General features: G+C 42.0%; 1 protein-coding gene across 3 annotated transcripts in view; it reads right to left on the bottom strand.

Moving 5' to 3' along the window:
• Window positions 1–5,690: 5,690 nt before the first annotated feature.
• XRN1 (5'-3' exoribonuclease 1) overlaps window positions 5,691–22,629 on the bottom strand; it is a 58,323-nt gene continuing 41,384 nt past the window's right edge. The window contains exons 30-43 of one of the 3 annotated variants that reach the window (XM_069975415.1): window positions 20,415–20,484; window positions 20,209–20,285; window positions 20,060–20,127; window positions 15,341–15,430; window positions 15,141–15,252; window positions 14,307–14,365; window positions 12,610–12,702; window positions 12,395–12,523; window positions 12,122–12,236; window positions 11,488–11,675; window positions 10,026–10,139; window positions 8,940–9,057; window positions 8,297–8,442; window positions 5,691–7,236 (exon numbers count right to left, since the gene is read on the bottom strand). In XM_069975415.1, coding sequence (XP_069831516.1) covers window positions 6,982–7,236; window positions 8,297–8,442; window positions 8,940–9,057; window positions 10,026–10,139; window positions 11,488–11,675; window positions 12,122–12,236; window positions 12,395–12,523; window positions 12,610–12,702; window positions 14,307–14,365; window positions 15,141–15,252; window positions 15,341–15,430; window positions 20,060–20,127; window positions 20,209–20,285; window positions 20,415–20,484 — 1,634 coding nt within the window. In that variant the 3' untranslated portion in view covers window positions 5,691–6,981. Of the gene's footprint in view, window positions 7,237–8,296; window positions 8,443–8,939; window positions 9,058–10,025; window positions 10,140–11,487; window positions 11,676–12,121; window positions 12,237–12,394; window positions 12,524–12,609; window positions 12,703–14,306; window positions 14,366–15,140; window positions 15,253–15,340; window positions 15,431–20,059; window positions 20,286–20,414; window positions 20,485–22,629 lie in introns of all 3 variants that reach the window. The other 2 variants (XM_069975414.1, XM_069975412.1) reach the window with 2 other exon arrangements.

The following is a 22,629-nucleotide window of genomic DNA, read 5'->3' as shown; positions in this document are numbered from 1 at the left end:
AAATCAATAGTCCAGGCGATTTAAAGAAACGTTGTAATTGGGTTTATTAGTCAAATATGCTATTATCTGCATTCAAAAAGCCTTTTCCCAGGTACCCCCCCCCCCCTCCCTCCTCTTTTCCATTCAATGCTCATTATCAGGAAATTATGTCTGGTTGCATCAGACATGCCCCTCTCTGTTCTATGCAGAAGGAAGGGGGGAGGAGGAAGGAGGAAGATTAGTCGGCAGCAGAGAACAAAGGATTACACAGCAGGAGCTGTGTGAAAGCCGCTATTCAGAGGTCAGTGCTGACTTAAGAGAAGATAGCCTAGTGAGGTAGCTGTAAATTAACTCTTTGTTGTACTGTTTTGGTGCCTCATGTCTCTCCACCCCTCCCCTCTCCATAGAGAACAATTAGGACAGAGGGAGAGGTTCAAACTGCTTTCTCATGATAAAAATGCATTTTTCGGCTAATAAACCAAATTACAAAAGTTTCTTAAAATCGCCTGTATTATTGATTTCTACAGGTACAATTTAAGGTTTCGACTTTTTCAGAAAATCAAACGCAAATTGGACATATTTCTTACTTTGGCATACTTACTGATACATAGGACATTTGTGCATAAAAATCAAAAAGGTACCATTTGTGATGTCCCCTGTGTCCAAGTTACCTTTTATGACCACAAAGAAGGAGGACCTGTGAACCAATTCAGATACTGGAATATAACAGAATAGTTTACAAAAGTGTATTTGAGGACTTTGTCTATTTCCTACACAATGTAAACTTACAGCGGGCCAGATTTATCAAAGTGTGTAAAACAGAAAGTGGTGTAAATTGCCCATATCAACCAATCACAGCTCAGCTTTCAGCTCAGGTAAAATAAAAAACTGAGCTGTCATTGGTTGCTGTGTCCGGGAATTCTAAACTCACGCCCCCGCTCGCGGACTGCGGCAGGCGCGCGCGTCTCTGCCCGTGTCATAGACTTCATTCTATGCACAGGCAGAATCTTTCATCCATTCCAAAGAATGATCAAGTTCATTCTTTGGACGGAGGGCAGAATCCACCCGTGCATAGAATGGAGTCTAAGACACGGGCAGAGATGTGCGCGCCTGCCGCAGTCCGCGAGCGGGGGCGTGAGTTTAGAATTCTGCAACGGAGTTTCCGTCAGAGTGCACATACCCTTAGAGAGATGTTGGGACAAGGAGACACATGGTACCTTTCTTACATCTGTCTGTTCTTTCATAATGTAGAAAAATGCTTTTATTCTATAGTATAAAGAGTCAAATAGGCTTTCCTAAGCCAACACCTCCTCACTCCCCCTCCAATACCTGACCCTCCTTGGGACTCCAATCCAGCAGGGAGAAGGGGGGAGAGGAGACATTCAAGCTTGCAGATATTTATGTGTTTAATTACAGCTGACAAATTCCCTTTAAAGCGAATCTGTACCCACAATCTGACCCCCCCCCCCAAACCACTTGTACCTTCGGATAGCTGCTTTTAATCCAAGATCTGTCCTGAGGTACGTTTGGCAGGTGATGCAGTTATTGTCCTAAAAAAAACTTTTACATTTGAAGCCCGTGCCAAACAGGAGTATCTGTGCCCTAACTTTGCACCACCCCTCCGTCCCTCATCCCCAATCTCTTCATCATTAGTAATGCCATTGGAACATTTTCTACATGCTGAACATTGCACAGGTCCTTAACGATCCAGCCCATGTGCCGGGCTGCCACAGGTGGGGAATAGGAGGCAATCTGCTTGGAGTATTCCTAATGATGAAGAGGGTGGGGAGGAGGACAGAGAGGTTGTGCAAAGTTAGGGCACAGATACTCCCGTTTGGCACAGGGCTTCAAGTTTAAAAGTATTTTTTAAGACAATAACTGCATCACCTGCCAAACGGACCCCAGGACAGATCTTGGATTAAAAGCAGCTATCCGAAGGTAAAAGTGGCTTTTGGGGGGGGGGGGGGGAATAGATTGTGGGTACAGTCTCGCTTTAAGCTCTGTTCCAACAATGTAAAAATACATGCAAATACCGGCTGTTATTTGCCCTTATTTTTACATTGTGGGAACATAGCCTTAAATTAATTCGTAAGCTGCAATTCACATTCCAAACTTCTGCCACTGTTAGGTCAAGGAGACACATGGTCATTTTCATATCCAGCTGTGCTTCCAGGATGTAGAATAACGCTTTTATTCTCTGGTACAAGGAATCAGAGGCTTTTCAAAATTCTTGATCTGCTTCCATCTGGAATGTCCCCACTGCCCCCCCCCCCACCTCTCTGCTTGATTGACACCTAGAAGCTGAGTCCCAAGCAGGATCAGGTATGGGAAAGGGGAGTAAGGTGGTGTTCCACTTGCTGCACTTTATGGGCTTGGAAAAGCCTCTGACATAATATACCACAAATAAAAAAAAAAAAGTATTTTCCAAATTCTAGAAGCACAGATTGATATGTAAAAAGTACCATGTGTCTCCTTACCCAAACAGCTGTCTAACAGTGTCAGCAGTTTGGAACATGAATTGCAGCCGAGAGATTTCCTTTAGAACGGTTTCACACATGGCAGTTTTTTGGAAAACTGTCACTGTAGGTTATAAGCCAAAGCCAGGAGTGGATCCGGCAGGTAGGAGACATAAACGCTTCCTTTATTTTACCCATTACTTTGAATCCACTTCTGGTTTTGGCAAAAACAATTCCAAACATCTGCCAGGTATAAAACCTCTCAGATACACTTGCTTATGTATAGTAAATGCCAGCCCTATTGCCTTAAGGTCTATGGCCCGGATCTCTCTCATTTTACCAGAGCAAAAAGCTGGGATGTGATTGGATGCTATGGGCAGTTCACACTAGTTCTTTTATTTTACACACTTTGATTAATCAGGACAATATTTTTATTACATTATTTAGAGACAGTGAGATGTTACAGCATACAGACTTGTGATGAACATTGCAAGGCAGAAGAGCAGCCAGGGAATGAAAGCAGCAGGTGCTAAACCTTCATCAATTGTGTTAGGGTGCATTTACACAGATATGTAGCGGACAGATTATTGAAGCCAAAGCCAGGAATAGACGATAAACAGAGAACTGTTCATAAAGGAAAGATTGAGATTTCTGCTCTTTTCAAATCCATTCCTGGCTTTGGCTTAAAAAATCTGTCAAATAAATCTCTTTGTGTAAACGCACTATAATAGTTTGCAGTGAAATGAGATGATGTTTTGCAATGACTTTGGGAAGGAAACCAGAAAGCAGGGTGGGAAGATAGCTGAAGGAAAGTAATGCATACTGGGAATTGTAGAACTGAGCAACTGCTCATCCAGGAAATATAGAATTTATGGTGCGTTTACACAGACAGATTTATCTGACAGATCTTTGAAGCCTAAGCCAGGAATGGATTTGAAAAGGAGAAATCTAGTCTTTCCCTTATGACCTATTCCCTGCTTATAGTCTGTTCCTTGCTGTGGCTTCAAAGATCTGTCAGATAAATCTGTGTGTGTAAACGCACCATAAGACCCCCAAAACAAACAGGTTTTTTTTTTATACGCTTCCGCAGGATTTTTGTTTTACCTGATGTTAGACACAAGTCTTTCACAATTTGTCAGGCTTGTGTCACACAGGAGATAAAAAAAAAAAATCACTGCAATTGTTAGGCCAAAGGAATAAAAAAATAAGGAAGAACTTATACAGCTACTTCCTGCTTAATCCTGGCTTTGGTGTCCCCCAAATATTGTTGCCTCACACTGCACATAAGCACAATATTGCAATGGACGTTATAGAAAACAGTCAGTTACGCTCAGAAGCCTTCATTAGCTGGGTCAATGGAGGTAAAGGCAATGTGTCGCCTAGTTTTTTTTTTAAACCAATTTTAAGAAAAGAACATTTCATTATTGTGTCTTTAATCCGGATGCAAGAGCAGGATGCCTAAACACAAGCAGTGCAAAAGGTATGAATGCACCGTTCATGATCTGGAAACAAACAGCATGCATATATGCAGATCTGTGCTGTCAGTTTCCATGGACACGTTAAAGTTTCCAAGTCACGTTAAATTTTAACATACAAAAAAAACGTGGTAAACCACATTTTTGTGTACAAACAAAACAAAAACACTAATCAGTTTAAATCTGTTATTTGTTTTTATATTGAAATTCAAAGGGAGATTGATTTTGCAGTTAGGCATAAAGTGGCATCTGTTTTCCCTTTAAAGAGGATGTACCATCAGGTTTACGCTTTCAAATTACACATGATTCAAACGGCGCCGGCACAGGGAAGCCAGTGCCACAGTCCTTATTTTCAACCATGGCCCGGTTCCCGCGTACGGCGCTGTTCTATTCATGGTTCAGAAAAAAAAAAAAAGAGGACCGCGGCACCAGCTTCCCCGTGCTGGAGCTGTTCGATTCATGTGTAATTTTAAAGAGTAAACCTGATGGTACATCCTCTTTAACCCCTTAAGGTCAAAGCAAATTTTCGTTTTTGCGCTTTTGCTTTTTCCACTTTATGTTTAAAAGGCCGTAGCACTTGCATTATTTCACCTAGAGACCCACATGAGCCCTTATTTTTTGCGACACCAATTGTACTTTGCAATGACAGACTTTATTTTACCATAAAATATGCTGCGAAACCGGAAAAAACTCATTTGCGCTGTGAAATTGAAAAAAAAAAAAAAATTTGTTTTCATTTCACGGAGTTTTGTGTTTACGCCGTTTGCCCTGGGGTAAAACTGACTTGTTATATATGTTCCTCAAGTCGTTACGATTACAATATGTTAACAAATATATGTTCCTTAAAATCGCTCTATTCCCAGGCTTATAACGCCTTTATCCTTTGGTCTATGGGGCTGTGTGAGGTGTCATTTTTTGCGCCATGTGTTCTTTCTATCGGTACCTTGATTGCACACATGCGACTTTTTGATCGATTTTTATAACATTTTTCTGGATTTGATGCGACCAAAAATGCGCAATATTGCACTTTGGAATTTTTTGCGCTTGCGCCGTTTACCATGCGAGATCAGGAATGTGATTAATAGTTTGGGCGATTACGTGCGCCAATACCAAATATGTGTGTTTATTTGTTTATATTTATAAAATGGGAAAAGGGGGGTGATTTGGACATTTATTAGGGGAGGGGATTTTTTATTAATTAAAAAACATTTTTACATTAACAAGAAGTCCCTGGGGGGCTTGTATATACACAGCACTGATCTCTCACAGAGATCAATGCTGTGTATATACACAGCAAAGATCGATTAGATCGGTGATAGATTGCTTTGGCCTGCCGCAGGCCACAGCAATCTATTGCCGAGCCGGGATCAGAGTCATTGCGACGCTGAGTCCCGGCATGGGCAGAAGGACTGATCTTCCACCCCCCCCGGGGTGGCTAGTGGGGGAGATCCGATCCACTAGACACCCACTAGACACCAGGAATGCACAGAGCTAAGCATCAAAATGCAGCTGTCAACTTGACAGCTGCATTTTGAGGCTTAATTTGCCGGCCCGGCAATGGGACCCATGCCGGCTAATAGAGGCGCCATTCAAAGCATATATTCTATACACGGGCGGATTCTGCTGACTGTCCAAAGGCGGAAGTTACTGTTAATATCTTACATATGCAGGGCACAGGTATGGGTTTGTGATGATTGTGCTTCTGTAAGTTTATACATAGTATTGATAAACCTATTGATAAACCCAAAAGAGGAAGAAAAAAAAACATTTACAACAAATATAAACATTGCATATATATATATATAGATATATTTGTGTACAATTCTGCAATCAACATTTTGTTAAAAAAAAAAAATTAAAACATGGTTTCCGTCCATTATGTAGAATGGTGACATGCCATGAATCCTGAACTGCACGATGTCTTACACAAAGGTACAGACACATACCACTAAGAAACACCTGCACATTATGCTGTAGATATTGTGAAAACTAGTTTGTTTTTCTTTAAAAAAAACTAAACAAAATAGAAACCAGAGAAATGAGCAGATAAAACTTTTCCCTTCTTAATAAAATACTGTATTGGATAAGACCCAATGAAAAAATCCAGGGCTTAAAAATATAACTGTGGGGAAATAAATAAAAGTGTTTTTGGACACAAACTATTGAAAAAAGTCTCAAGAAAGAATACATAGGAAACCTTAATAAAATATTTAGCTATTGTCCACCATACAGCACTTCATACTGAGGAGGTAATGGCAATAAGGGAATTTTTACAAAAAAATCTGTATAGAGGAGGGGCACAAAAAAATAAAAGTAAGGCCCTTTAAGAACAAAAACACTGTAGATCCGCACATGCATCAATACATTCTTCAACCAAAAATATATATATATATATATAAAAAAAATGGTTTTGATCAAGGAAGTGCAGAAATAGTACCGCACCCTGCACAGAGCACAAGAGGATGAAGAGGACGCTACATCCACACTGTAAGACAGGCACTGTAATAGGTGGTGGTGTGCAGATGAACTGCCTAGAATGAAGGCACATACAGGATCAGCATAGGTGAAAACAGCCTCAAGCATAAACAATAGAATATTCTAACGCTACTGCAATATGGAGACACTGTCTTCACGCAAATACAACAGAATATTTGTAAAATGGCAAATGGATCGCAGTGTTGGAGATATTTACCAACTGTGCAGTATTATATGGAGGGCATGATGGCTGTAGGTTACAGAACTAATGAACTGGTGGCAAATGAGAGCCTGATATATGGGGGAATTTCTGAGATCACAAAAATGTGCAATAATAGGTTAGAAAAAAATAAATCAGCGCAGGCTTCTGAAGATAATGGCTCAATAAAACAGGATGCATTATGATGACTCAGCTTCAATGGAGAAGACCTGGTCAGATCCAGCGAACGAATGCAGGATGGGGAGTACTGGGAGACTCAAATTCCAACAATCATGGGAGGGGCAAAAAAATTAAAATTGCAGACAGCAGCGCACGCTGTTTGTACACAGCAATGTTAAGGCGGTAATACAAAATGATCAAAATCCCAAAGTCAAGTTTATTCTGTGGCTTTAGGAACGTTAAAATTTACTGCCAGTTTCCGAGGTTTTCTCTTGCTTGCGGAGCCTGAATTTGACTTGGAACGTGGAGTCCCAGAGGGCGGTGTAGATTTTTCCACCGCCGTGCGCTGAGGGCCATGTGGAGAAGTCACATTGACAGCAGAGGGAGGATAACTGGCAACATCAGGAACCAATCTCTGTTCATTACTGGAGTGCTCTGTATTCTTGTTGACAGCAGCTCTTTGCTTTGTTACCTTCAAAAAAAATATAAAGATATATAAAAGGTGAACGGTTTTCTATGAATATGGAGTAATTCACCTATCCTACTAATCCACCTATCTTTACACCGCTTATACAAATCTCACATTCAAACTACTTTTTATGTACTATACTCTTTTCTATAGCCTGTGTGAGCTCTCCTTTATGGTTTCTCTCTGTCTACTCTTTGAGTTGATGCGTACCCCCCCCCCCAACCTGCTGCTATTTCTAACACACTAAATAGTAGGAAATTTATATTAAAGACTATTTAGAAAGTTACTTAGTTGGCATTTAAAGCGTGTCCACAGCCTTTAAAGTGTCACTGTTATTATGAAAAAAGTTTTGATATGTGCCCGACTGATCAGTAGAACAAGTCGGGAGAATACTGTGCTCAGCGTTGTCCTCTTCCGGCTCTGTGTTACGTGGTGAGTCAGGCTCATAATGAAAGGCTATGACCCAGACTCTTTTCACCGGCCCAGAACACTCAGACCCTGAAAGATCAAAACTTGTGTCTCTCAGAACATGGACAGCACACCAATACCACTAATTCACACTATGCAGGTGCATGCTGCCATGGCAAAAATACAAAAAAAAAAAAAACAGAAAAGTGCAACAGCAACCGGCAAGGGCTAGGACTTGCTGTATATACGTGGTGAGATGATACACTATTTGAGCAAGTGGTTTGGTAAGAACATCAGTTTTTTCAAAACATTTTAGAGCAGTTTTTCCATTTCAAATATTCATATTGTGTCAAATATTCATATTGTGTATTTGATGGGGGAGAGGGGGGCATACGTTTTTACGATAAGTGCAAGCACTTGCAAGTTGATGTTGCACTTTTCAGTTTTTATATGTATTTCTGACATGTCAAAATGTATTCATAATGACAGGGAGACTTTAAGGTCTTAGGAATATATAACATTAATTCTACTATGTCTGTTACAGTGCATGTCTAAACTCTTCAGTCATGGCGATCTGTAATCCTGAATAAAAGACTCAAAATAGCTGTATTGAGGCAGTATTACATAATTTTAAGTATGAACTAGAAGCTCTCACCTGTAGTGGTATGAATTGGTTGTGGCTTCCAGAATTTGGCATATGTCCAGGGTAAGATCCTTGGTAATATGGTTTATTATGAAGTGGTACTGTTGGCCTCCAAGAAACGGCACCAAACATATGAGGTGCGGAAGGTATAATATTGGCTACACAGAGGAGAAAAAAAAAAATGTTATACTATTATGGGATTTGCTGTCAAATGGTATAGCAATTTTACTACAGAGCTGCTGACAACTAGTTTGTTTCTATTCCCTTGATATAAACATATATCAAAGCTCAGCTCTAAACAAAAGCATCTATGTGTCAGCGTCGCTACATTTGAGGCGTGAAAGGCGTGAAATAAAATGAGATACATACACACATACACATACAAATACACACACATACAAAACACACACATAATATATATATTTCCCCTTCTTCATGTAAGTTTCCAATCCTAACCAGTGAGTGACAGCCTTCACCAAATGAGTGGGCATAGAGATCAGCTGTCAATCACCACAAAAGGGCCACCCCCTCCTAAGAAAATAATAAGCAGAGATTTACATTAACAAGCTACAATTCATACTAAATCTTTATCTAGAAAACTGTTCAGCTCTTCCTGCTGTATAACACAGCCAATAATATGAACATCAAGACTTACGTGCTGGCTGGGGAAAGACTCCCGGCAGAGGTGCCCCAGGTATACTCGCTCCAAGAGCCTGGTAGTTTGAAAAGATAGATGGTGGAGGTGGCAAAGGAAAGTTTGCTCCAAGTGAGCCCTATGTAAAGCAAAGTAAAATATCAGGGGTCTTCTGTATTTTATATGTACAACATAAAATCAACATAAAGACTGCTTATGGCACCATTTAAAGTTAGTTAGCATAAAAGTGGACAGAAAAAGCAGCATAGTAACATTGGGCACATTTTGGCACCAGTACCACAGAAGTCCCAGTCTAACTGTAAGCTCTCAATTCAGGTCACCAGGCAACCAGCTGCAACAGGAGTGGCAGCCGTAATATAGATGTGAAAGTGTGCCAGTATTACGCCATTGTGTGACCGGTAACGGGTAACACGTCTCCAACCCCCGGTAATTAGTTGATTCACTTGTTCGGGGATAGAAGGATTGGCCAATACATCTAGATTACCGGGGCCCTCCATTAAGACAGTACCCCTTGGAAAAAGGCAATCACCGAAACGTACGTCGGGGTGGGGGTAGCTGGTGGACAGCCTTATTATCCACACTTTGGCAATGTATTTTTACTACTATTTGGCACTTTAATGTTCCATTGCTCCTGTAAGAGAATATAGGTGTGTTCTTAACTTTTCCATCGGATAGACACTCATTGTCTTACTCACACCTTATTTTGTCCACCTGCACTACCCCCCGTTTGTATGTTCGTTGTTTTTAACATCTCTTCCAGTCGGGATTCATTGTTGTTTCTTCTGTTGTTTACCCTGATCATGTTTTTATCTTGTTGTGATAAAGTAGAGGTTCAGTCATTTCTTATCGGCTTGTTAGTCTTCAACTAGAACCCTAAATATACAATTGTGCAACACCCAGTCCCCCATCCGTAGTATAACATATACATTGTTCCGTTTGGGGGAGACCTGCACAACTTTATTTCAGTGTATAAGATGATGACTGGGACTGGACAGGCTAGAGATGAGAAAACAGAACTTTTTTCCCTATCAATACTGATTGTTTTAGCACCAAACTTTCCATACGGGTTTAGATAGGTTTACTCACCAGTCTTTGTAAGGCATAAAAGGCAGCCTTTTCTTTTGCTTCGTGTTCAGCATGACATTGGGGTCCATGTAGGACCAAACCATTTGACAGCTTCACCTGACAGACTGTCAGCGCCTGAAGAAAAAAATATATATGTACACACAAAGGATACACATTCTTCCAGCCACATTAAATGAACTGTAAAAAGCCACAGAGTTTACCCAAAAACTTAACCACAATATATATTGATTTATGAGATATACAGCTGCAGAACACCAAAAAGAATTATGGATAATGAGTATTCGTAGGTGTATGTTTATGATTTTTTTCACACAGGTGTAAAATCACGCTGTAGTTCACACAGCATGGATTAACCCCATAGAAAAGGCTTATCGAATTGTAAATCTGTGGCAGAAACCTGAAGATCTCTTTCAAATCTACAAAGGATTTTTATGATGAAAACATTTGTTGCGTGACCGAACCCAAATTATGTCATTGTGTGCTCACATTTTAAAGATCACAGAGCAAAGATACTGGCAACAGGGGAGAGTTTGGGTATGTGGTGGGTACTAGAACCAACACACTATAAGGGTGCCTTCACACCTACCGGATCCACAGCGGATCTCACTTCTGCGGATTCGTAGCGAGATCACCTGCGGATCCGGTACCATTGACCCCCTATGATAGCACATACTCGCAGCGGGATTGACATCCCGTTGTCAGTATGTGCTTTAACCCCCCGCTGCCCGCAGCCCTGCCGACCGAATCTACCATCCTCGGCCGCATCAGTCCATACTCGGCCGCATTAGCCCATCCCTGACCGCATCCAGCAGCCTGCCGCCGTCTGCATCCCCCATCCCCGGCTGCATCCCCCCCCATCCCCGGCCGCATCAGTCTATCCCCGGCGCATCCTCCCATCCCCGGCCGCATCCCGCCGCCACCCGCATCCTCCCATCCCCGGCTGCATCCCGCAGCCGAGAGCATACAGTTCCTGCTCGGCGGCGCGGCTGCAGTGAGGCTCCCGGCTCCGGTCCCGCTCAGATCTGAGCAGGTACTGTATGCTCTCGGCGGCGGGCTGCGGGAATCGGACGGGGGTGGGGGGATGCGCCGGGGATCGGAGATGCGGGCGGCGGCGGGCTGAAGGATGTGGCCGGGGATGGGGGGATGCGCCGGGGATCGGAGATGCGGGCGGCGGCAGGCTGAAGGATGTGGCCGGGGATGGTGGGATGAGCCGGGGATAGACTGATGCGGCCGGGGATGGTAGAGTCGGGCGGCGGGGCTGCGGGCAGCGGGGGGTTAAAGCACATACTGACAGCGGGATGTGAATCCCGCTGCAAGTATGTGCTATCATAGGGGGTCAATGGTACCGGATCTGCAGCGGCTCTCGCTTCGAATCCGCAGAAGTGACATCCGCTGTGGATGCGGTAGGTGTGAAGGCACCCGAACAGCAGTATCAGAGCTCATCACAACGGGTAAACTATACCTGTGGTGTTCGCAGGAGCGAGAACTCTGGCGGATGCATGCCAACGAGAGAACAGATGCGACAAAGTTCGGCTACTGCAGGGGCCAAAGGTGTGGCTAAGGGCGGTGTAAGAAGAGGCGGACGTAACAGTTCTGAGTTTGGGGCATTGAATGGTGGTCCAGCTCCATGTGGTCTGTTCATATGAGCAGCTGTACAAAATAAACATCATAACGTTAAAGTCTAAAGAGTTGCTATGGGTAGCCTATATACTCCTCTTCCCTTCTCCTGCATTTACCATGTTGATACCAGTGCCCGATCCTCCCTTCTTTCTCATTATGTCTCAGCAGGCACATACCCGCTCAGAAAAAGATTGGCTGCAGCAGTGCTGAATCTCAGACAGCTATTGGCTGTGCCAGCACTTTTTGACAAGTCATCAGGAAGAGGACCAGAAGCATGGCATGGCAAATACGGAGGATCAGGAGAGGTGAATATAAGCTGTTTTTTTAATTTTCATCCCAACCCTAAATCCCAAGACAACCCGTTTAAGCAAAGTTTAATCTTGTAAAGCTCCAATGCAGCCCTCCACAAGCTCAGTCCATTTCACAGACAAACTTCCACCTTTTCTTTGTCATCATGAAGTAGTAAGAGGGCATACCCATCTGCTTGGTATGTTTCCGCTGGACAGCAGGATCTTTTTTCACATCTTTCTGCTTGTCTGGACCATCAGAGCTATCAATCTTCAAGATCTCTTTTAACATCTGTGTCCCTTTCTAAAGAGGAATAAGAACCAAATTATATTCATAATAAAGTAATAAGATATAAGCTCTCAGGGTCAGACCACAACCAATCAAACACTCAAGGCTTGTCCAACAGATAGGCCATGCATGCTTAGGTCCAGATACCCTCTTTATTGTTCTAGGAAACTTACCATAGCAAAGGATTGTGGGGACAAATGTTCTTTAGTAGCACTTTCTGACTCCATGATAGGTGCAGACTGTGCTTTTTCCTCTCCTGCAATTTTCAGAGATGCAAAAAGGTTCTCAAACTCACTATTTGGCTGTGAAAAAGATATTATGTGTTACAGGCGTTGCAGCAGCTCATTCAGCATTTACAGGTGGTAGTTCATCCTTTGGCCAGCCTTACCTTTCCTTCTGTGGTGCCAGCATTACTACGCGATACCTCTGTCTGATCATTTCTCTTCAAAAGCTTGATGTGTGTTTCAGGCTCAGAGAAATTCTACAGAATACAAAAAGCATGTGTGTCAGCCTAATCTTATGTGAAAGGGAATGGACAGTATTGATTTATAAAGGCTACTTGTAATTATGTGCTGACGTGTGCTTTCCACAGCTCAGCCAGGAGAGGCACAACTCACACTGGGGGATCCGAGGTAACAATCCCAAACCTGGCAAGTTTTGTGCACAAGTTCTATTTATTAGGATAGGCCTGGTGCACGGAACACGCCAGGTGTGGTGAGTTGCCTCAGCAACCTGGTCCCCAGCATGAGATGCAGCTCTCCATGTGGACATGGCGAGCACATGGCAGCACATAACGACAGGTAGGTTAAGGGTATATTCACACGAACGGGCTCGCAGCAAGATTCTCGCTGCGAGCCCGGCAGGTCCTGGCAGTTCCCATACACTACATACTTGCTGCGGTCTAAACGACCGCAGCGAGTATGTAATTATACCGCCCTTAACCCCTTCTGCTCCCGCCCGGCTCCCCAGCTGTAAGCATACTTTACCTGTCCGGCGTCCTGCTCTCCCGCCCGGCCAATCAGTGGCTGCGGCTGGGCAACACACTAGTTGGCCGGACGGGAGAGCAGGACGCCGGACCCGTGCAGCAAGGACAGGTAAAGTATGCTTACAGCGGGGGAGCCGGGCGGGAGCAGAAGGGGTTAAGGGCGGTATAATTACATACTCGCTGCGGTCGTTTAGACCGCAGCAAGTATGTAGTGTATGGGAACTGCCAGGACCTGCCTTAGGGTATATTCACACGAACGGGCTTGCAGCGAGATTCTCGCTGCGAGCCCGTTCGTGTGAATATACCCTAAGAGTTACAGATCTTGAGGGCTTAACCTCAGAATAGGCTATCAATATCTGATCCGTGGGGGTCCAACACCTGCCACCCTGTTGATCAGGTGTCAGAACTATAAAAGTCAGATCTACATTTCAAACTGAGTCTGAAGACAGTGGCTGCATTCACTGTATAGTGAGCTGCACCACAGTCAACAAATTGATCTGGTGGGCATCAGCAGTGATTAATGGCCTATCAATAGGTGTTACTTAAAAAGCCATTTAAACCTATATTAAATCGGTGTGCAAATCCTTGTGCATAACCGACTACTCCATAAAATGGGTCACAGTACACTGCATAAAAGACATTTACCAAAGCAGCAGGTTAAAGTCAATAACTCATGTTCTGGTTGATGATACTGCACGTATTACTATGCCAGTACTTGACTGCTTTAGCTTAGGGGTAAGGTTTTTGATAAACTGTCTTCAAGCAGTGTTAGGCTGGGTTCGCAGATCAGGATTTTTAGCCATAACCAGGAACTGAAGTGCCACACCTTTTTTGTGTTTTGGATCCACTCATTGCTGTAGCTAACAGAAGTAGCCAAAATGAGGAGAAAACACTAACCTAAATATTATATAAATGAGACCCCAGCTTTAGCCTCCTTTCTGCTCTTCCAAGCATGACCCTCCCATCTCCAGTACTTTGCACTATCCTGTCCTTTCCAAATCTTATGATAAAATGAACTAAATGTCATGACTGTAACAGATAGGAAGCATCTTAGTTAATAAAAACATCGATGTAAAAGAGTGTCTGATGCGTAAGCATACCTGTGTAGTTACATCCAGCTGCCGGTTCTCTTGTCTGTGAAACTCAAAGCCTTGTTTTCCTGTCGTACACAGAAGAAAGTGTAACTGTAATGAGTATGTACTGTATGACAGAAGACTAAAAAAAAGCTACACATTGGAGCCAACCAAAACAATGGTTCTCAGTCTTCTTCTCATAGAACATGGATGTCAAACTCAGGCCCTCCAGCTGTTGCAAAACTACCAAAGCTTTAGCTGTCCAGGTATGATGGGAATTGTAGTTTTAAAACAGCTGGAGGGCCTGAGTTTGAAACGTCTGTCATAGAGCCTCAGCAAGTACAACAGTGATGCCTGAGCCACCTGTTTGGTCTCATTCAGAAGTATCTTAGGGGGAATTCTGCTAACATCAGCTTCTAGATCTTGTCCATACACAAACTGTGTTCCAAAAAATTAGATTCTGAAGAGGCCCTGGTGCTAACTCAGCCTTTATAAATCTCAGGATCATGAGGGTCTCAGGGGTCTGATGCCTACTGATAATAAAGTGATCTAGTGATAAGCCATTACTATAAAATGGGACTATCCATATAAATGCCCAAATTGGCATGTGGTATACTGAAGACAATTGTACTGTATGAGGTGTGGATTCAGAACTCTGTAAGACAACCAGTGATCTGACCAATAGCATAATACAAGATTCTGGGTGTAAAATAAATCAAATAAAATATGAATAACTCCAAATACACAAGCTGCAAATGATTTGGGCAAACAATGGATTTTTATGCATAATTGACAGACAAAAAAAAAAAAAAAAAAAAAAAAGAGGTTGTAATGGGTGGTAGTGCCTCTCTGTTCATTTACCCGTTTTCACTGGTTCTTGTTTTTTTCGCTGGCTCTTTGATGCGTTCTCTGGGTTGCCTGATTTGTAGTACTGGTGCATATTTTGGCCAGGCTTCCTTTCCTGAGGTAGACTCTGAAATATATATTAAATTGCTGGTAAACCAAAGAAAAGACGACCTGGCACATAAATATGACATCATTCTTCATTCAAAGGAACAGACCTTGTCGTTCATTTTCTGTGGCGTATATAGGGACTTTCCGACGCCTTGCAAGGACTGCCACACATTACTGAATTCATCATCCTGTTTCTGCTGTGAAGCAATAATAAAGTGTTACTTTCCAAGCTTCAGTCATATGGGGCATTACATGTTTATGGTCAGTCTTGGTACTCGCTGCAAACATTATATCCAAAATTATGTTGCTATATGGGAGTGAGGAAAACTATAACTATGTGAAAATGTCCACGCTAATACTGGGAGAATATCAAAGCTGTAAGATGCTGCCAAACGTATCATATTTTGCCAATGTTTTTTCCTGTGTTGAATTGTAACCTATGTTATTATATGGGCTGTTTGCATAAGACGACAGCTATACCGTATACTGAAAGCAGTGCTTCGGTTTTAGTCTAACATCCCAACATGGCACTCAGAGTTTTAATTAGGTTGTGTATTAGGATAAGTGCAGATATAGCAGAGATTATTTGTTATATTACGAAGTGACAAACTCAGCTCTTCTACATCTGAATATCAGCAAAAAAGACTTCTGTAGGGGCCTGTTCCCATCGACAACAGAGGACAATAGAAGCAGCCAGTCGTATGCTAGCATTATGGGTATACAAAAAAAGAAAAAGATCCTCTCCAGCTCAGATAATGTTGAATGCTTTATTAGATGTGCATATAACACCAATTATGGGTGCCACATTTAAGGGCCCTATTACATAGCCTGATCTACAGGCCTTTTTACATAGCCTGATCTACAGGAGGAAGCGAGCACCGACCTGTCAGATTAGCGTTCAATGAAACGGACGGTTATAGCTTCCTGTAATAGGACCCTAAAGCAAGGCTGACAAATGCCCGATGCTGCATCATTAGTGGGCACCACATGTACCGCAAATAGTTTCTGGGTGCAAGATAAAAATGTCAGACTGTGATACTACTGTACAGAAGACTGAGACCATATCTGGAAAACAGCATGTAGTGCTCGAGGCCTCATCTATAAAGAGACATTGATAAAATAAAATGGGTCAAAAAACAGGCTACAAATATGGTGTTAGGTCTTTAGCCTAAAACATATCAGGAAAGATAAAGCGTAACTGTCATGTTTTTTTTTTAATTGCAGAAATCAGTAGTATAAGAGATTTTAAGAAACTCTGTAATAAGTTTGATTAGCCAAAAAAGCCTCCTTCTGTACTCAAGAAGCAATCTCCCAGCCTCCCCCCTGACTTCTTATCTGTGCATTATCAGGGAAACATGTCTTCATTACAGAGAAGCCAGTGAAGACGGGTTCTGCTCTCTCCATTGTAAGCCTATGAAGGGGGGAGGGGCTGAGGGAGATGAGGGAGCAGGAAGAGGTGACATGAAGGTCAGCTGTTTGTAGACTGTCTGGGCACCTAAAACGCTGGATGTAGAGGTCAGAAAGGTCAGTGCTTATCTATGAACTTGCTAAGAGAAGATTGCAGGGTATAGTGCTGTGCAGGACTGCTTCGTGCTCACTCACTCTCAGCCCCTCCCCTCTCCATAGAGCATAATGGACACAGAAATCCTGCTTCTCTTGATGTGAGGGGGGACCTAGGAAAACTGCTTTTTGACTACAGAAGGAAACTCTTTTGGTAAATAAAACCTATTACAGAGTTTCTTAAAATTGCTTGTACTATACATATTTATTGGTTTCAGAAAAATGACCCTGAAATGACAGTTACGCTTTAGGGTACTCCGAATCAAATGAATTTATGCCCAATCCACAGGACAGCCATAAGTGTCAGATTGTGGGTAAGCCAGACCTCTGGGAGCCCTCACAATCTTTAAATATGTTAAAAGGGTAAAATGAGGTTCAGGAGGGAAGTTTTTTTTTTTTTTTTAACTAAAACTGAACACAACAATGAGGGGACATAATCTAAGGTTAGTTAGGGAAAAATCAAAAACAATATCAGAAGTAATATTACTGAAAAAGTAGCAGTTACTTGGAACAAACCTTTCAGCAGAAATGGTAGGTTAATTCAGAGTAAGTGAATTTAATATGTTACTGTCACTGTAAACTGGCAGCCCTGTGCCCTTTGGCCGTGGCTTACATTGTGTATGCATTAGGCTGGCACACCCTCTCTGTCTCTCCTCCCCGCCCTCCTCATCCTTAGGAATGCTCCAGGCAGATTGCCTCCTATTAGTCAGCTGTGTGAGCCCGGCACATGGGCTGGATCGTTAAAGCACCTGTATAGTTTTCACTGCAGAGGAATAGGAAAAATGGTGAAGAGGGTGGGGAGGAGGGACGGAGAGGTTGTGCTAGCCTAATGCATACACAAACTAACCCACGGCCAAAAGGCACTTTTTTTATGACAATAACTGCATCACCTGCCGGACGGACCACAGGACAAATCTTGGATTAGAAGCAGCTATCTGAAGGTACAAGCGGTTTGGGGGGTTAGATTGTGGGTACAGAGTTGCTTTAAAACAGCACTTCTCCCAGCTACAGTATTTTCCTACGTATAAGACTACTTCTTAAACCAGGAATATCTTCACAAAAGTCATGGGTCGTCTTATACGCTGAGTGTTGTCTTGTAGGGCGAGTGCTGAAAAACTTTGGAACCGCACTGGAGAATCTGCGGTCGCAGCATATGGTGAATGGGGGGGGGGGGGGCTCAAAAACAGCAGCATCCCCACTGCATGCAGCAACCTTATAAAGAGCAGGGTTCACTGCAGGCGTCCGGGTTATAAAAGAGAGATACAGTGGCCCTGTGCCCAGAAAAACACTACTTTCACCTGTTTTACCCGCCCTTTTATCCTATCAGTATCACGGCACCTTCTTCTCTGTCTCTCAGATCTCGCTGCTGTTTGATGTTTTTTTTTTTTTATTAATTTTTATTTGGTGTGCGTTGGAAGAGGGGGTAGTCTTATACGGCGAGTATATCCCAAACTCTATATTTTATCTGGAAAAGTTGTGGGTAGTCTTATACGCCGGAAAATACAGTAATTTTATGGATTGGTGGGTGTCTCAGTAGCGAGACCCCCTGCAATAAAAATTGTCGACAAATAAATAGTTTTCTGAACCATTACACTTTACGCACCTCCAGGATAAATGTATTCATCCTAAGATAACAAGAAAAAGTAAGTAGAAGGGCAGCTTAGATGGAAAAGTGGTCTTTTATGGATGACAATTTTCCATGTTTCTATGCTAGTCCTTTCCTTCCCTCACTCACATCTGTAAGTCAATATAAACTGGGCACCAACATTGATTGAGAGTCCCTAATCTCAGTATCAATATAACAGATAAGGATTCTTAAAAGGGTTTGTCCAGCAAAATGTTTTTTCTTTTAAATCAACTGGTGTCAGAAACTTATAGTGCGTTTACACAGAAAGATTTATCTGACAGATTTTGGAAGCCAAAGCCAGGAATGGATTTGAAAAGAGGATAGATCCCAGTCTTTCCTTTATGACCTGATCCCTGTTTATGGTCTGTTCCTGGTTTTGGCTTCAAAGATCTGTCAGATAAATCTGTCTGTGTAAACGCACCATTAGATTTGTAATTTACTTCTATTTAAAAATCTCAAGTTTTCCCATACTTATTAGCTACTATACATCTTGCAGGAAGTACTTGTTTACATTCAGACACAGTGCTCTCTGCTGACATCTCTGGCCAAGTCAGAAACTGTCCTGAGCAGGAGAGGTTTCCTATGGGGATTTGCTACTGCTCTGGACAGTTCCTTACTCGGCCAGAGATGTCAGCAGAGAGCACTGTTTCTGAATGTAAATAAAACAACATTTCCTGCAGGACATACAACAGTTTATAAGTAGGGGAAGACTTGATATTTTTAAATAGAAGTAAACTACAAATTCTGACATCAGTTGATTTGAAAGAAAATTTTTTTTGTTGAACAACCTCTTTAAGTTTCCCCTTGTCGCTGTTATAGCTAATAGAGACACCTGTTACCAAGGTCTGATTTTTGTCTATGTATGTACCCCCAGAATTGTGAAGTGCTACAGAATTATTATTATTGGGCTAACTTAATATTTGACCTGAAACAGAAAATAATGATAGCAATAGCTGCACTGAGAGCTCTCTAATAAAAGGACAGACCTGGCAGGACTATACTGAAAGCATGACTAAAGAGAACTTGCCTTGTTTCTGGTTACCAGATAAGACTGCACCTTTCTGTGGAGAACTCGCATTGTCCTGACGTTGCTGCTTTTCATTTGGTTGTTTTTAACACAACAGAACAGAAACTGACAGTAAGACTGACCTTCTAACAAATGCTGCTTCAGAGGGGTTTACTTCTATGACAAGACATTGCTCTTACATACGTGTCATAAAACCCTGCTTTTTTTTTTTCAATGTTTGTGAGAAATTATTTGGTGTGCCTGGCCTGTACAACCGTGGAAATCACTCCACTGCACATACACTAGATGACCTGGGCTACTGAGCATGTGTGACCACAAGCTGACAAAAAGGTGGACATTCTTAAAGGGGATTAAAAGAAAACCAGGGGGCACTGTGCCCAATATGTAAAAGCAATATCTAGATATAAGAGTTATTAAGTTATTCCAATCAAAATTGTTCTGTTCTGTGTGATCTGAAAGAGAATTGTAATTCTACAAACAAGTTGCATTAAAAACAAACAAACAAACACACACACACACACACACACACACACACACACACACACACACACACTGTGTAAACAGCAGTACAGACAACTCTATTGGCTAGGTACTACTGGAAAGGTGTCTAACCTTCATAGGGACGAAGAGTGAGCGGGGGGAGTGGTTGAGGGCACCCAAGTGTCCTTTTTGTGATCCTCCTGCAGATAATTCAGAGGGATGAGAGCCATGGTGACTGATGGCTGGTTGCGGTTTAACTACAGCGGTCAACTTTTGCATACCATTTTCTATCCGAATACCATGGGAAAGGTTGATTAAGGCACTTGTAGGCACACGGTAGCCTCTTGACTGGGAACATCTTTCAGAACCAAAAAAAAAAAAAAAAAGTAGAAATAGTTTTTGCTGTAATTTCTTAAAAAAAAAAAAAAAAAAAAAAAAAAAAAAAAAAAAAAAAAACACAGCAGAATTCATGTGTTCATGTCAGTACCTTATAGTTAGGCCACCAGGGAACTCCTCATCAAACAATACTTCAAGCAAGACATCAGCATCTCTCTCCGCTGCAAATACATAAATGGTGTAAAGCATTATTATTTAAATCTTATGCTAAAATCAATCTGTGAGGTCTCCAAAACAAACTGCTGCCACATCATAGAGTCCGCTATCCCTAAACAAGACAAGATTAGGCATTTCTTGTCACAAAATGATCAGGTCGGTCACAAATGGAATAGTACATCATCCTCTCAAAAGAAAAAAAGCATATGCACAAAAAATGGTAGCACATCACAAAAATCTTTATTATAACACTGACATAGATACAAAGTACCACATAAATAAGTGAATGTACAGGAGTAGTAAAATGAGGGAGACAACACCCCAAATACTGCTCTACATTAAAAACACTAAAATGTCACCATAAGTCCTGCTGGTGTTCCAGCCAGGGCTAATCTACCACTCTGACTCTGGACTGTATGTACAATAACAAAAATCCAACATCTCTACCTAGACAGAGAGCCAGTAAAACAAAATATAACCACAAATATTGGAGCATAGGGAAAAAAAAAGAAAATTGGAAAAGATCACCATATACAGTCCAACAGAATGAGAGTCAGATGGGATAAGGAATCACCCCATGCCTTCCGCCGTCTAGCGGCTTCCTCAGGGATGTGGGCAGTAGAGTGAGGGGCATAGTATATATACCTATACAACATGTGAAAGCAATTACAGATTAGATGAAAAAAATATCATACCATGTGCAGGAGAATCAAACATCTCAAACATGTCCGGCGCCATCTTGGAAGAGCTGCACATGTGGTCATATTCTTGTAGTCTGGTTACTTTTACCTCTAGTGACAATGTCTTTCAATGCTACTAAACATGTGTGACTACTCCAAGATGGCGCAGATTTCTCTATATATGTATAGTAACTGCCATATTCATGTCTGGTTACCTTTACCTCTAGTGACAATGTCTTCCAATGCTACTGCACATGCGTGACTACTCCAAAATGGTGCCGGCTTCTCAGTCGCTTTTATACTCATATGCGGCTGCCATATTCTTGAAGCCCATACACTTCTGCCTCTAGTGGCAGCTTCTTGATGCTACAGCACATGTGCAGCTCTTCCAAGATGGCGCCGGACATGTTTGAGATGTTTGATTCTCCTGCACATGGTATGATATTTTTTTCATCTAATCTGTAATTGCTTTCACATGTTGTATAGGTATATATACTATGCCCCTCACTCTACTGCCCACATCCCTGAGGAAGCCGCTAGACGGCGGAACGCGTGGGGTGATTCCTTATCCCATCTGACTCTCATTCTGTTGGACTGTATATGGTGATCTTTTCCAATTTTCTTTTTTTTCCCTATGCTCCATTATTTGTGGTTATATTTTGTTTTACTGGCTCTCTGTCTAGGTAGAGATGTTGGATTTTTGTTATTGTACATACAGTCCAGAGTCAGAGTGGTAGATTAGCCCCGGCTGGAACACCAGCAGGACTTATGGTGACATTTTAGTGTTTTTAATGTAGAGCAGTATTTGGGGTGTTGTCTCCCTCATTTTACTACTCCTGTACATTCACTTATTTATGTGGTACTTTGTATCTATGTCAGTGTTATAATAAAGATTTTTGTGATGTGCTACCATTTTTTGTGCATATGCTTTTTTCTTTTGAGAGGATGATGTACTACTTATATGCACTGGTTTAGCACTCCATGATTATTAGTGGTGCCCACTAGCTTCATATATATAAAAAATGGAATAGTGACATAACGTAGGTTTAGAAGTAATGGGAAGAGACTTGGGCCTCTATATGTATTATTGTATCTTAATGAGTTTTTCAGACATAGAATAATCCAACAGTAGGAAACAGATCCCTGCACAACTTTTTCACCCCAGAATTGTCAGCTGGCATTTAAATGGTCCAGGAAATCACTTATGAGTACCTCTCAGCAGGAAAATGTCTTAAAAACAGGTTGCTCTAGTATTATACGCCACATATGCTACAGAAAATGTACCCAATGCATAACCTAAGAGTTATATAGCAGTAGCAGAAATATATGGCAGTATAGGTACATCGCTCCACTGTGGGAGCGCCCTAAACTTGCTGCTTATTGGAAACAGATTCAGCAATTTTTAGAGGTGCTATTACTGCTTAAGATCTTTGTCCCCTACTTTAGCTCTTCTATACCGGAATCTGGGCA

Source organism: Dendropsophus ebraccatus, chromosome 6 (genome assembly GCF_027789765.1).
Source record: "Dendropsophus ebraccatus isolate aDenEbr1 chromosome 6, aDenEbr1.pat, whole genome shotgun sequence".
In the NCBI taxonomy this organism is placed as follows: domain Eukaryota; kingdom Metazoa; phylum Chordata; class Amphibia; order Anura; family Hylidae; genus Dendropsophus; species Dendropsophus ebraccatus.
Note: the sequence above shows the minus strand (reverse complement) of the source record. Positions and strands in the feature narration are given on the sequence as shown.